At 30.7% G+C, this 12,303-nt stretch overlaps 9 protein-coding genes across 9 annotated transcripts; 6 read left to right on the top strand and 3 right to left on the bottom strand.

Annotated features, from left to right (window-relative positions):
• Positions 1-13: 13 nt before the first annotated feature.
• ELE39_001188 (cysteine-rich protein) lies at positions 14-625 on the bottom strand (the record flags this gene model as incomplete). The annotated part of the gene is made up of 1 exon (XM_067344227.1): positions 14-625. One exon carries the CDS (start codon positions 623-625, stop codon positions 14-16), a length of 612 nt encoding a protein of 203 aa, XP_067200265.1.
• A 377-nt stretch (positions 626-1,002) lies between these two features.
• Positions 1,003-1,659, top strand: ELE39_001187 (uncharacterized protein; the record flags this gene model as incomplete). The annotated part of the gene is made up of 1 exon (XM_067344226.1): positions 1,003-1,659. The coding sequence occupies one exon, from the start codon at positions 1,003-1,005 to the stop codon at positions 1,657-1,659; it is 657 nt and encodes a 218-aa protein (XP_067200264.1).
• Positions 1,660-2,346: 687 nt separating this feature from the next.
• ELE39_001186 (uncharacterized protein) lies at positions 2,347-3,213 on the top strand (the record flags this gene model as incomplete). Its single annotated transcript, XM_067344225.1, has 1 exon — positions 2,347-3,213. The coding sequence occupies one exon, from the start codon at positions 2,347-2,349 to the stop codon at positions 3,211-3,213; it is 867 nt and encodes a 288-aa protein (XP_067200263.1).
• A 1,137-nt stretch (positions 3,214-4,350) lies between these two features.
• ELE39_001185 (Low complexity witha potential C2C2 zinc ribbon) lies at positions 4,351-5,688 on the bottom strand (the record flags this gene model as incomplete). The annotated part of the gene is made up of 1 exon (XM_067344224.1): positions 4,351-5,688. One exon carries the CDS (start codon positions 5,686-5,688, stop codon positions 4,351-4,353), a length of 1,338 nt encoding a protein of 445 aa, XP_067200262.1.
• Positions 5,689-6,226: 538 nt separating this feature from the next.
• Positions 6,227-6,727, top strand: ELE39_001183 (acyltransferase; the record flags this gene model as incomplete). The annotated part of the gene is made up of 1 exon (XM_067344222.1): positions 6,227-6,727. One exon carries the CDS (start codon positions 6,227-6,229, stop codon positions 6,725-6,727), a length of 501 nt encoding a protein of 166 aa, XP_067200260.1.
• Positions 6,728-6,832: 105 nt separating this feature from the next.
• Positions 6,833-7,891, top strand: ELE39_001182 (uncharacterized protein; the record flags this gene model as incomplete). Its single annotated transcript, XM_067344221.1, has 1 exon — positions 6,833-7,891. The coding sequence occupies one exon, from the start codon at positions 6,833-6,835 to the stop codon at positions 7,889-7,891; it is 1,059 nt and encodes a 352-aa protein (XP_067200259.1).
• Positions 7,892-7,949: 58 nt separating this feature from the next.
• ELE39_001181 (phospholipid cytidyltransferase HIGH family) lies at positions 7,950-9,117 on the bottom strand (the record flags this gene model as incomplete). Its single annotated transcript, XM_067344220.1, has 2 exons — positions 7,950-7,966; positions 8,013-9,117. The coding sequence occupies 2 exons, from the start codon at positions 9,115-9,117 to the stop codon at positions 7,950-7,952; spliced, it is 1,122 nt and encodes a 373-aa protein (XP_067200258.1).
• Positions 9,118-9,507: 390 nt separating this feature from the next.
• Positions 9,508-11,115, top strand: ELE39_001180 (coatomer complex delta chain; the record flags this gene model as incomplete). Its single annotated transcript, XM_067344219.1, has 1 exon — positions 9,508-11,115. One exon carries the CDS (start codon positions 9,508-9,510, stop codon positions 11,113-11,115), a length of 1,608 nt encoding a protein of 535 aa, XP_067200257.1.
• A 206-nt stretch (positions 11,116-11,321) lies between these two features.
• On the top strand, positions 11,322-12,285 carry ELE39_001179 (uncharacterized protein; the record flags this gene model as incomplete). Its single annotated transcript, XM_067344218.1, has 2 exons — positions 11,322-11,337; positions 11,384-12,285. 2 exons carry the CDS (start codon positions 11,322-11,324, stop codon positions 12,283-12,285), a joined length of 918 nt encoding a protein of 305 aa, XP_067200256.1.
• Between the last annotated feature and the right edge of the window lie 18 nt (positions 12,286-12,303).

Below are 12,303 nucleotides of genomic sequence, written 5' to 3'. Positions count from 1 at the left end.
TTAAATCTACACATTAATATTGATAGTAATAATTATCGGTGGGTGGATTGTATGCAGAGTTTAGTGGCGTTGAATAAACTGTGTAAGGAACATTGATATTTCTTCCCTGATTATATGGAAATGACATATATACAGGGTACAACGTAGTCTGTACGCTTGATGTAGAACAACAGCAACACGAACAACCGCATCCGCTACTCACGTACTTATTGCAGCAGGTAAACTGAACACTCCCATTGTTGCAGTTGCAATAATTAGTCCTGTAACACGAGCTTCTTGATACATTGCACGTGCACGGGTTCATCATTATATTGCATGGCACGTTTCCTAACTGAGATGTACAATTGTAGTTTAGAGGTTGACTAATGTGTTCGTGAATCTTCCGAATTTTGGGTGGGCATTTGTGCCTTCTAACTTCTTGCGTTGTCGTTGTTACAACCGCCTCATGACAACCTGAATGAGTAATGTAACACTTTTGGGTCACATTTGGTGATGTAGTATGAGTGGTGACAACGCCATTACCTTCACAATGGCAATCTGTTGATTTACAACCAGATGAAATCAGTGCACTTGAATTTTCGTCGTTTACATTTGTCATTGGAGAACAAATATTGTTCGAAGTCATGATTATTGAGCAATTTTAATTAATTCTTTCCAAAGTTGAATAAACACTTAAAAAGTTTGTAATAAAAAATTTATAACTGAAAGCTTTCTCTCTATTTACCGGTTGCAAATAGTCCGCTTAAAATTGGAGGGATAAAATGCGGGTTTGTTTATTTTTAATAAAAAAATCAGTTCGCCAAAAAATTAATAATATTCAAGTATAAAATTGTTGCAAATCGCACAAAAAATATTTGTTGAAATAACGATATTTAATTAATAAATCACAACTAAGGCGGTAGTGGCTTACATATATATTGAGATCAAAGTTTAAAAATAGTTATTTATATGTAAGACAAATTAACATAACTATGAACAGATAAGTAGGAAAATAATGCTAGAATGCGGTTCATAGAGCATTCAGGACTAAACCGACTATCAGTACTTTTAAGCAACTTGGATGTTGGCGACCGAATTTTAAATGGAAGGCTTGAGCTATTTACTTGCTCTGAAAAAGTTCTAGAAGAATGCGATTTGAGTGAAAGAATTGATAGAGAAGTGTGTGTTTCACCTCAGTGGATTTCAAATTCACCTATTGGGCCTGTCCAACGCCAAGATGTTCGTGAGTTACTGGTGAATTTGATCAGCACAATGAACCAATGTTTTCCGGACTATGAATTTAGCTTAATAAAACCGGACAATTTATTCAAAGAAAAGAGCTTTTCTGTCGTATACAATAATATTAACTATCACCTTTCAAGCATTGTAGAGAGAATTTATCCTAGTTTTCTTTTAGAGTTATGGGAAAACATTAGAGATGCCGTCGAAATTAAATATACGGAAATATACTCATATAGATTGATGGGGAATGACGAGCTAAGCCCATTTTTGGACGATGGATCTTTGTTCTCGTTTGATTACTTTTTTTATGACACTAAGTCCCAAAAAATCTTATTTTTTGCCTGTACTACAAAATCCAAATTGAACATTGTTTTAACAGACAATGGTATAGATAGTTCGGAAGAAAGTATCGATGACGATGAAGTTGAATCCGAATAAACATATTTATTGATTAATGAGTATTAATCAACATTTTTTTTGACTTGAATTATTTATTTTTAAGTGGCAAATATCTTTAGCCATTTTTAATTATATTTATATAAATGCATATTCATATATTTATTGTTATTGATTTGCTATTCGACCTTTCCAGTAAATCTTATTTGCTTATTATTCTATCGATATTCCAATGCAATAATAGGAAAATAAATTTTTCGCTTCGAGTTAATTATCGGGAAAAGTAATAAATATTTTTATTAATATTCAATTGCACTGAAACTATTATTAGCATTCATTAATTAGAGATTCTTTTTACTTATTTTGACCATTCAAATTTGAGAGTAAAATTATTATACCAACAAAAAATTATTTTCAAATTTTTTTAATATTTGGATAGCTACGAGATCGGAAATTTCAAAATAACTATGAAATGAAAATGTTTTTATGTAATATCTATGATGTATCTATTCAAATAAGATCCAAAATAAATTAAATACGAGCCCATCAACTTTATTGATATTTTTAGTCAAATAAATACAAAAAAATATTGCAAAAAAAAGATGAAACACAATTTCGAGCATCGAATGCTATGCATAAGATGCGCATCAAGAGCCCTACTTGCTTTTAATCGGAGATCTAATATATTTGATAGATTTAGCCTGTTACATAAATAACTTTCAATAGCTTATGTGTTGTTCACGCATAAATAGTTTTGAGCTCTTTCCTTTTCAAGTTCTTTCCTCTGAAAATAATGAAAGATTTATGGGGTCAACTCTATTATTGTCTACCAAAGACAATAAGTATATTTATAAAATGTTAAAGAATAATAATAATAACGAATTAGATTTTTACAATTCTATTAACAAGCAGCATCTTCTAAAACGTCATGATATTATTCCTAAGTTTATCAGGTTTGTATTTGTTATTGAGGCAGGAAAAAAATCAAAGAAAATATATTTAAAACAATCTTTTATTAATTCAATATTAAACAAAAAAATTTACAATTTACAGCACTTCAAAATTGAATCTGCCATAGAAATGAAAAATTTTCTGAATGGATATTCGGATCCAAGTATCATTGATTTAAAATTGGGAACGTCCTGGATAGGAGAATCTAAAAACGATTATATTTATAACATAAGAGAAGTTTTTACTAAAACATTTCTGGGTGAAAATTTAATGCAAGAATTCAATGATATTTTTCGTAAGGTTGAACGTGCTCCAGAAAAAAGTGAATTTATTCGCGACATGTTTTATAAATTTAAGTCTTTACATAAATCGATTAAGCAGTATATGATAATTAATAACTCGTGCCAATATGAAATTGGAATTCGAATTCAAGGATTAATAAGTGATAAGGTTACGATTTCGAGACAAAAAGGTAAAGAGTTAACTTCTAATGAAACAATGAAACTTTTATCTGAATTTTTAAAACTCTCACCAAGTTTGATTAGATTAACAAGAGAAAAAATTGAAATACTGAAATTCTGGTTAAAAAAACAAAAAAGTTATAGGTTTATTGCAACCTCGATTGTACTAGCTTTCGACAGGTAAGAGAAAAGTATATTTAAAAAACTAGACCTATTAATTTAAGAACCAAAAAATATTTGATATACTAATTGCAAATTCAGGTTAAATGTTGAAAAGTGCGATATTAGATGGCTGGATTTCACACATGCATTGAAACAGAGTAAAGAGAGTGAAGAGGATTTTCTGATGAATGAAGGTATGTTATTTATAATTTATTAATAATCATTAAAGATTTATAGGATTAATCAAAGGTTTAGATAGCATTTTAAAGTCAATTGAAAATATTGAAATTAAAACTAGCTATAATTATTAATCAGATTATCATTAAAAATTAACCATTGATATAGTAAAAGTTGTTTTTTTTTGAATTTTTGATAATTTGTTTTGACAACAATTGATTTAATATCGAACTTGATTTTAATTCAATAGCTTGCAAAAAATATATACTATTTTGGCTGAACACTTGTATTTTTTCTTACTGCTTAAATGTTTATTCAACTGATCATTAATAACAATTTTCACTCTTTTCACAGCCTTACTCCCAATTCAAAAATCTTTGTCTCAAAAGAAAGATATTTTGTCATCTAGTTTTGTTTAAATATCCATGGTTTTTTATTTGGTTCAGTTGAGAATAAACAACTAAAAATGAATATTAAATTTAATTTGGAAATGAAAACAAGTATTTCTAACTAATATCTTAAACATCTATTAAAAATATTCAGTTTAAAAAGATTCTATATGCTTTCAAAAAATCAGTTGAACTTAATTTATAATTAAAATTCCTAGATATTATTTATACAAAATATTTTACTAGGTTATATAACTATTTCGCACTTTTCATTCAGGAAGGAATTTAATTTATTAATATTAAAATATACGAGTAATATTACCACCTGTTCAGTATTTCAAGAGAATAAACAATTAAAATTAATAATAAACCAGGAATTCAATCTTTGCGTAATCCAAAGAGAATGCAGCTTGATGAGAAATGAAAACATAATTGCTCAAAAGCATTGAGAAGTTATTCCAATTTTGAACAAATGTTGAATATAAGACAAAAAATTTGTTAAAAGAGCACTTCATTGAAAAATTAAATTGAGTTAGTGTATTTACTAAATAGAAAAAAGATGAATTCGATTAAAACATATTAATATGGCCATATTACTTGAAAAACCCAAAAAAGTTATTCCCAATTTCTTTGATTGAGTTTTCAACTAATTTCTCATCATCTAAAACTATTTCAGATTTTGGGCTCAAGCTATTTCCATCGATGATTACTGAATTTGATTCAAAATTACTACCAAAGTGATTATATTTTTTAAACATTAACTTATTTATATGTTCCTCTTCTATCTCTTCATCTTCAGGAATACCAATATTTATTTGTAATTTGAAATTTACCAGATTTACTTTTGAGTTTTCAGTATCAGGAATTTTTAACTCATTTCTTGTAATCGTTGAACTTTCAAATTCGTCTTTTCCATTAAAAGCATGGTTGTTGCAAATTGGTTGATGTTTTTTTGCATTATTATTTAGAGAGCTTTTAGATGTTATATATTTTTCGTTATACTCTAACTCATCTACAATACCTTTTAAAATTTTTATTATCTCCTGTAATTCGTTATCCGATAATTTCGAACTTGCTTCTGATGTTTTCAAAGTTTCGGTAATCCATTTCAATAACAATGCTCTCTGTTCTAAAGGGCTTAATGATTCAAATTTATCAAATAATGAATCGTTTTCTTGAAAGCTACATTCAAGCAAGTTGCCAATTTCTGTTGTAATTGATTTAACTTGTGTACCAGCGGATTTGCAATTTGTAGTTTCTTTCTTTTCAACTGTATTAATATAACTATTTGAAGATGTAGTAATTGCCTTAATTGGGTCAATTTGTTCGCACAGGTTTGGGTCTATAATTGGGGTCAATTGATTTTTTGTTATTTTACAGTTGTTATTATGGCTTCCAAAATCTTCATTAGAAATAATAGATACGTTTTCAAGTTTACTAGAGTTTGAATAATCGCTTATATCTAGACCTACATGTTCAATTACTGAGTTTAATGAAATATCAACTTGATAATTAACTGATTCACCCTTCCCAAACATACAATCGTCATTTACAACGGAAAAGTTTGGACTGTTATTTATCGTTTCAGGCAGAATATCCTCAAATTGCCTAGCGAGCGCTTTAACTTTGCCATCCGGAATAATTTTGTTTTTTTTGTTTTTCCTTGAAGTTTTTGAAGTATGATTTGAACATTCTTTACAAATTGGGCTCAAATAATCCCTACAAAGAATACAATTTCTCAACGGTTCCTTATTACTGTCCTTAACTGGCGTCAATGAAAGAACAGAATAATCTTCTAATTGACTCTTTGTGGGTAATAAAACTTCGTAATCATAAAAATTATCATTTTTTTCGGAGTCTCTAATGTTAGATTCATCAGCATTATTACTATTTATTGATATGTTCTCAATATCATTAATTAATTCCTCCATAGATAAGTGGTCGTTTAAAAACAAAGAACATGAGCCTTTTCACATCAAGTTAATTTTTAATACAATTTCCTAGATTATATTACATATTTGCAAATTATTCATCAAGAATAATACAATAGTCAAGTATAAGCAATATAAATGAAATTAACCTGTCATAAATTGCCCTTTAATTCAATAATTAATCGTTTATTTCTCAGGTTACTTTTTTTTCATTTCGCGAGACATTAATCACGTTTAGAATAGGTTCAAGCATTCCACATAAAGATCTAATAAAAAAAATAAGTTCTCTAAAATAAAAGTTCAAATGAGAGGATTGAAACTAAATCTCATCAGCCAATACAGTTATTCGGTTAAATTGATGAATGAATATTTGTTACTTTTTCAATACAAAATATAGTAATAAAAAAATAAACCCCACAGTCCCGCGTGTTAATCTCGGTGGCGAAATCATTAACAGATAAACTAAGCATTTCTTTATAAAAGTTCAATAAATATGCAGTCTTGAGCAAATATAATTTCTTTACCTAATAGTTAATTAATGCAAGATAATAAGAATTTGGCCTCACTTATTTGCCTCGAGTCAAGTATCGTTGGAAATGTTGAGTTAGGTGAAGGCTGTATAGTCCACCCTTCTGCATTAATTGACGGTGGGGTCGGCGGAATTATAATAGGAAAGAACAATATAATAGAAGAGTCTGTGAAGATTGTTAACAAAACTATTAACAAAATGTCTATTGGCAATAACAACTGGTTCCATGTAAGATGTGAAATCGACAGCGCTTTAACTATAGGCGACAATAATAGTTTTGAAGTGGGGTCTAGAGTAAATAAGAACACGAAGGTGGGTAGCAATTGTTTAATTTCATTAAACTCAGGTCTTCCACCGAATTTGGAGATTTGTGACAATATGTCTGTTGCGATTGTTGGCGACTCCTTAATGTATACATTAAGTAACTCACCTCCAAATCAGTATTTGGACGAACAAATAAATTTTCTGAATAACATTCTGCGTGGAAGTTCAATGGAAAAGAAAAGGTAGTATTTAATTTACAGATGAGGTTGAAGTGCTTGATTATTACTTTTCATGGGGTTAAACCCTTAAGAGTTTTGTTGTTGATATTGAGCTTTGGGCCCAAGATAAATTATGAAGACTCTGGAAAAGAAACGTAATTTGCTTTTTTCTCATATTAAAGACAAATATAAGGTATTCTCAATGAGAAATGCCAAAAGTAGGATTTTTAGTCGAAAGAAAGTCGGTTTGAGAAGATCTGAAGGTGAAAAAATTAAAGGAGTAAATGTTTCTCTCGAGGATAAGTTTTGCTCTGATTCAGTAGTTAACTCAAGTGACGACCATATTTCCTCTACTTCCGTGAGTTTTTCATCGGATAAAACGATGAGTGGCTCGAATAATTATACTGATGGAGAAAGTCAAGGTTCTAAATGTGGACGCAAACTTAATAACATAACTGCTCTGAATATTGAGAATACAGCAGCTATTAATTCAAATACAAGTTTTGATAAAATTGATAGTAATTCTAATTCGAACTTGCCATTCAATAAAACACTCTCAGAGAGTTCACCAACCAGTTTGCTCAGCGATTCTAGCTCAAGCTTAAATTCTAAATATGTAAGCAAAAATTCCAGTGATATTCGAATTTCGGCTAATGAGCATTTAGTTCTTCATAATGGTATCTGCAGTACCAATCATGATAGTTTTAGAACTTCATGTGAAGAGAAAAGCTCGCGGGAACAAGGGGCCCTGATTACAAAAAGAATAGAAAATGTGGTTAAACGCAAACCATGCAAAAGAAGAAATACGGATAACAACAACTACAGAGAAAATGCAATTTATCTGAACAAACAGATACTGGATATCTTAAACAGTAAAAATCCAAATAAAGAGGAAAAAAGAACTACACAACGGATAGTTGCGATTGAAAATCCCGGTGTTAATGAAAAGGATGTTGAAAGAAATGCAATTCCTTGTACAGCTAACGAATTATACGATCAAAAGGCTAATAGATACTCACTCAAAGAATCAAATATCGATCTTGGCTGGGAAACACCTCTAATCATTCCAATGACAATTGAATCAAATTGTTGCTATCAAAGCAATTATTTGAACTATGATATATTGATTGATTACATTTGTATAAATGATAATCAATGCCATTTATGTAGCTTTACTGAAGCCCTTCACTAACTTAAAAAATCTGGACTAGTTGATAACGGTTTACTATTTACCTCATCTTTATAAAAACTTAATTCCTTTTCCCATCTTTTTTTAATAATATATAAAATAGAATCCTTCTTATTCATTATACGTGAAAATATATCGTGATTTGTACAAATTTCGTCTTTTTCAAGAATTGGGGTATTGCAAAATATTCCCATTTTCCTCGGTACTTCATAGCAAAATTCTTCCAGTTTTGATATGTAGTCAATCGGGTTTTCCGAATCTATGAAGTTTTTTTTTTTTAATTGCTCATAACTGACGTAGTTTTCTATCATCTTGCAAGAGACAACATTATTGATTTTGTAGGTTTCTATAAGTTTGTTTGTAATCTTTATTGGAACCTCAAATATTACATCGTCCACAACACGCATAGATAATAATGTTAGTGCTCTTTCCATCATTTTAAGTATTGGAAACCCACTTCCATAAATCATTTGAGTTGTTGAGTCATCATAAATTCCAATTATTAAAACTCCACCAAAAATTTTTTTCACTCGTTCAAGAAGCCTCAAATGTCCAAAATGAAAAATATCAAAGCTTCCATCGATATAAGTAACATTGGGATTTGAGTTATACATCTGTTTTGCAGATGCTATTCCACTGGCGAAACTTATGACTCTACTTGCAGAAATCAAACTTTGGCAAGTAGAATAATCTCCATAAAGAAATTTGTTAATTTTTGATGCACTGAACTCTTCGCTCCTACTCATAGTTGAATTATCAAACTTATTCAACCGTGGAATGTCATCAAGTTCTAAACCCAAAGCACGAAAAATACGAGTCATAACTGAAGTTGTGCTTACGCCTTCAGTTCTTTGAAATATTTTTAACCTTCCCAATATTCTTGGTTCATTATATGGATCAGTCCCATCTGAACACAATACAAGGTCATCACCGTGCGCAACAAATTCACAATTTAATTGATCTAGTAAGCTCCCTTCAACTTTGTAAGGGGTTCCGATTACAGTTTCGTCAACCCACCTACAGCCTTTCATAAGCTCTCCACGTTCGTTCTGGTTATAAATAGGGTAACATCCCTTTAAATTGAAGCAATCAAGATCAGAGTTAATACCAACAACTAATTCATTTCCAAATTGCTTTGCTTTCCTTAATGCATTAAAGTGGCCAGCATGCATTAAGTCAAATACACCATCAACAAAAATTCTTGAGTTATTTAAATTTCTAGTATCCATATCTAGTGAATTTTAATTATGGAGCAACTAATACTTGAATACTACCAAAAATTATATAGAGTAATACCCCATATAAGTAAAGTTGATATTCAAAGATCCTTTTATAATCAAACAAAATTAGTCCAAACCCATGATTTTTTGTATTATTTGGACAGAAATCTTAAAATTAAGGTAAATAGAGAATTCTTCAGATTGGTTCTATTTTAAACATTAAAGTGGATTTGCGCGTTTTTTCCACCATGCGGCTTTTTTACCCTCACATCAAAAATTGTAAAAGTTTGGAGTAAAATTGGTATAATCTCATCAGAACATCTTCAAATAGTGAGGAATTCAAAGAAAAATACTAGAAAATTATAAAAATTGAAGAAAATAAGACAGCTATTCTGCACAATGGTAGTTTTTTCTGCATCCATTGTGAGTAATAGAAAAATTCTCTTGTCAAGACAATTTGTTGAAATGACAAGAGGCGATGTTGAAACTTACCTGAATAGATTTATTAAAAAAATTGAACAATTTTGTTTAAGCAATGAATATACCTATATGGAGATTGATAACATTAGGTTTATATATCAAGCAATTGATAATATTTATCTAATCTTGATGACACCTATTAACTCTAATATTATTGAAGATATGGACACTTTACAATTATTCTGTCAAGTATTATACGACTGCTGTAACAATCCTCCTCCAATAACGGAAGATTTAATTGCAAATAATTGTTTTGAAGTAATTTTTGCTTTTGATGAAATTATATCTTTTGGGTATAAAGAATCAATCAATTTGAGCCAAATAAAAACGTGTCTTGAAATGGAATCTCAAGAAGAAAAGCTGCATAAGTTGATAAGACAGAACAAGGAGAATGAAGAAAAAGAACGTAGAAGGCATATTGCAAATAGGCTAGATAAGGAAAGAACAACAAATGAAGCATTTAATCAATCGAGTTACAAATCAGCCAACTCCAATAATAATATTGTAAAGTCCTCATTATCTGGAATTGCAGCGTTCGCAGAGTCAGTTGGGGTCGGTAAAATAGCTCAGTCAGTAGGCATTGGGCCCGTAAAAAATATATCGAGGAACGATAGTAATGCCGTTAACAACTCTGATCCAGCAAGCAACAACCGCACCTTTGGGATGCATAAAAATGAATCCAATACTATTCAGTCAATAAATGCCCCGGGAAAAGGGATGTTTATTGGGAAGAAGAAACCAATCACAGAACCAAAACAAAATGTTGGCTCTTCGACAAAAGCCACGGATACACATTTTTCAGACTTTAAATCGAAAGAGAACGTAAACAATACCCTGGATAAATTTATTGAAGATGAATGCTCACTGATTGAGGAGAAGATTGAATTTTCACTGAATATTGATGGGACGATTCAATCTAAAATTGAGATTCAAGGTACTTTTCAAGTTACTTTGTCTTCTGAGGCTTTTCCTGAGTATTCGATAACTGAAGATCCCAGATTTCAATTTAAGACTCATCCAAATCTTAATAAAGAAAAATTCCAAGATTGTGGTAAATTGGTATTAAAGGATGGCATAAATTGTGCGTTACCGGTCAATACACTAATGCCGCTCGTTAAATGGAGGCTATCATCACATTTCCAGAATCATCAAATTGAGCTTCCATTTTCTTTTTCTTGTTGGCCTCTTGACACAGGGAGTGGATATACGAATGTTACTATCGAAATTGAGTCGTCACAATCAATTACTGATTTTAAGTTGAACTTTCCCTTGATATCTGTTTCTACACACAGCGCAAATCTTGGGGTATTTGAATTAAATAAAAACAGTTACTCTTGGGATATTCCTCAGTTGTCTCCTTCAGAAACGGCTGTACTTGAATTAAGTACAGACCAATCTAACTTTCTTCCTATAAATCTATGCGCAACTACGTCAAGATCTGTTTGTAAAATAGGAATCATCAAAGGAAAAAACTATGTAAATCCGAAGCGCTGTGTAGCCAAATATAATATAGCTATTAACCAATAATAATTTAGCCATTAATCTAATATTTTCGACATTTTTATATTTCAGTGAAGTTAAATCATTTAATTGCCGCCGAAAAGACATTTTTCTGAGTGGAAATTCATGATATTGCAGAATATTCCGTTAGATCGTTTATCATTTTATTTAGATAGTTGGCTGATACAAAAGTGAAGCTCTTAAAAATTATAATTCCCTAATGCTATTTAAATATGCATAATAGCGAAAGTAAGTTGTTATTTTTCATTAATTTTAGCTTGAACCGGAATTTTAGAATTTCAACAAAGCAATGATATTGAATTGGAAATAGCCGAATATAGAAATAAACAACGAAGAAGATATCTTAATCAAAAAAAAGGGGTCCTTAAAGATGATTCGGTGTCCTGTTCTGGTAGTTTCAATAAGGTAGATAATAGCTTAAGTGCTGGTGGAATTAACTGTTCAAATAGCTTTAAAATAAATTGCCCTTCTTCATCATACTCGGAGGCGCATGAAAATTCAAATCATGAGGTGAATAACCCAAATCCAGGAGAAAATAATGAATTTAATCACAATTTAGCTGAATCTCTTGAATTAGATATAGGTCGCGATCAACCAACAATACAAAGAGATAAAGTCCATGATATGGCCAGTGAACTTGTAGGCGGTTCCTCATCGGACTACATTGTGCAAAATGCCAATAGCTCCTTGACAGACAAAATTAAGATGAGAAAATCAAAGAATTCAAAGAAAAGCACTTCAAACTCTAGTTCAGGGATAATAAGCTCATTAAAGTCATGGACTCATTCATTAATTACCCATTCATCTAAACAAAGTTACCAAAACAGACGCCAGCGTTCATCCAGAAGTATGGATGCTCCGATAAATATGGAAACTACTATTACTGAAGACCGTGGAGATATATCACAAATCGAACATCATGACCCTGATATTCTTCACACAAACATTTCGGATGAGGAGCTTGCAAGAAGAATACAAATAGAAGAATTTAATAGTCTTGGAACAATTCATGTAATAGAAGATAGCTCAATTTTTCCCTCATATTCGCTTGGGACTTTTCAAGATGCTAATTATTATCCTAATATAACCTTTTCATCGTCTAACAGTATAGCAATTAGCCCTTTTCAAGGAGTTCCGTACAAATTTGAATTCAGATCCTCGGACGATGAGCAATAAGAAACCGGCAGGTAGATG

Source organism: Cryptosporidium sp. chipmunk genotype I (assembly GCF_004936735.1).
Source record: "Cryptosporidium sp. chipmunk genotype I strain 37763 chromosome Unknown contig_17, whole genome shotgun sequence".
In the NCBI taxonomy this organism is placed as follows: domain Eukaryota; phylum Apicomplexa; class Conoidasida; order Eucoccidiorida; family Cryptosporidiidae; genus Cryptosporidium; species Cryptosporidium sp. chipmunk genotype I.
The sequence above is the reverse complement of the archived record's forward strand: the minus strand, read 5'-3'. Positions and strand labels throughout refer to the sequence as shown.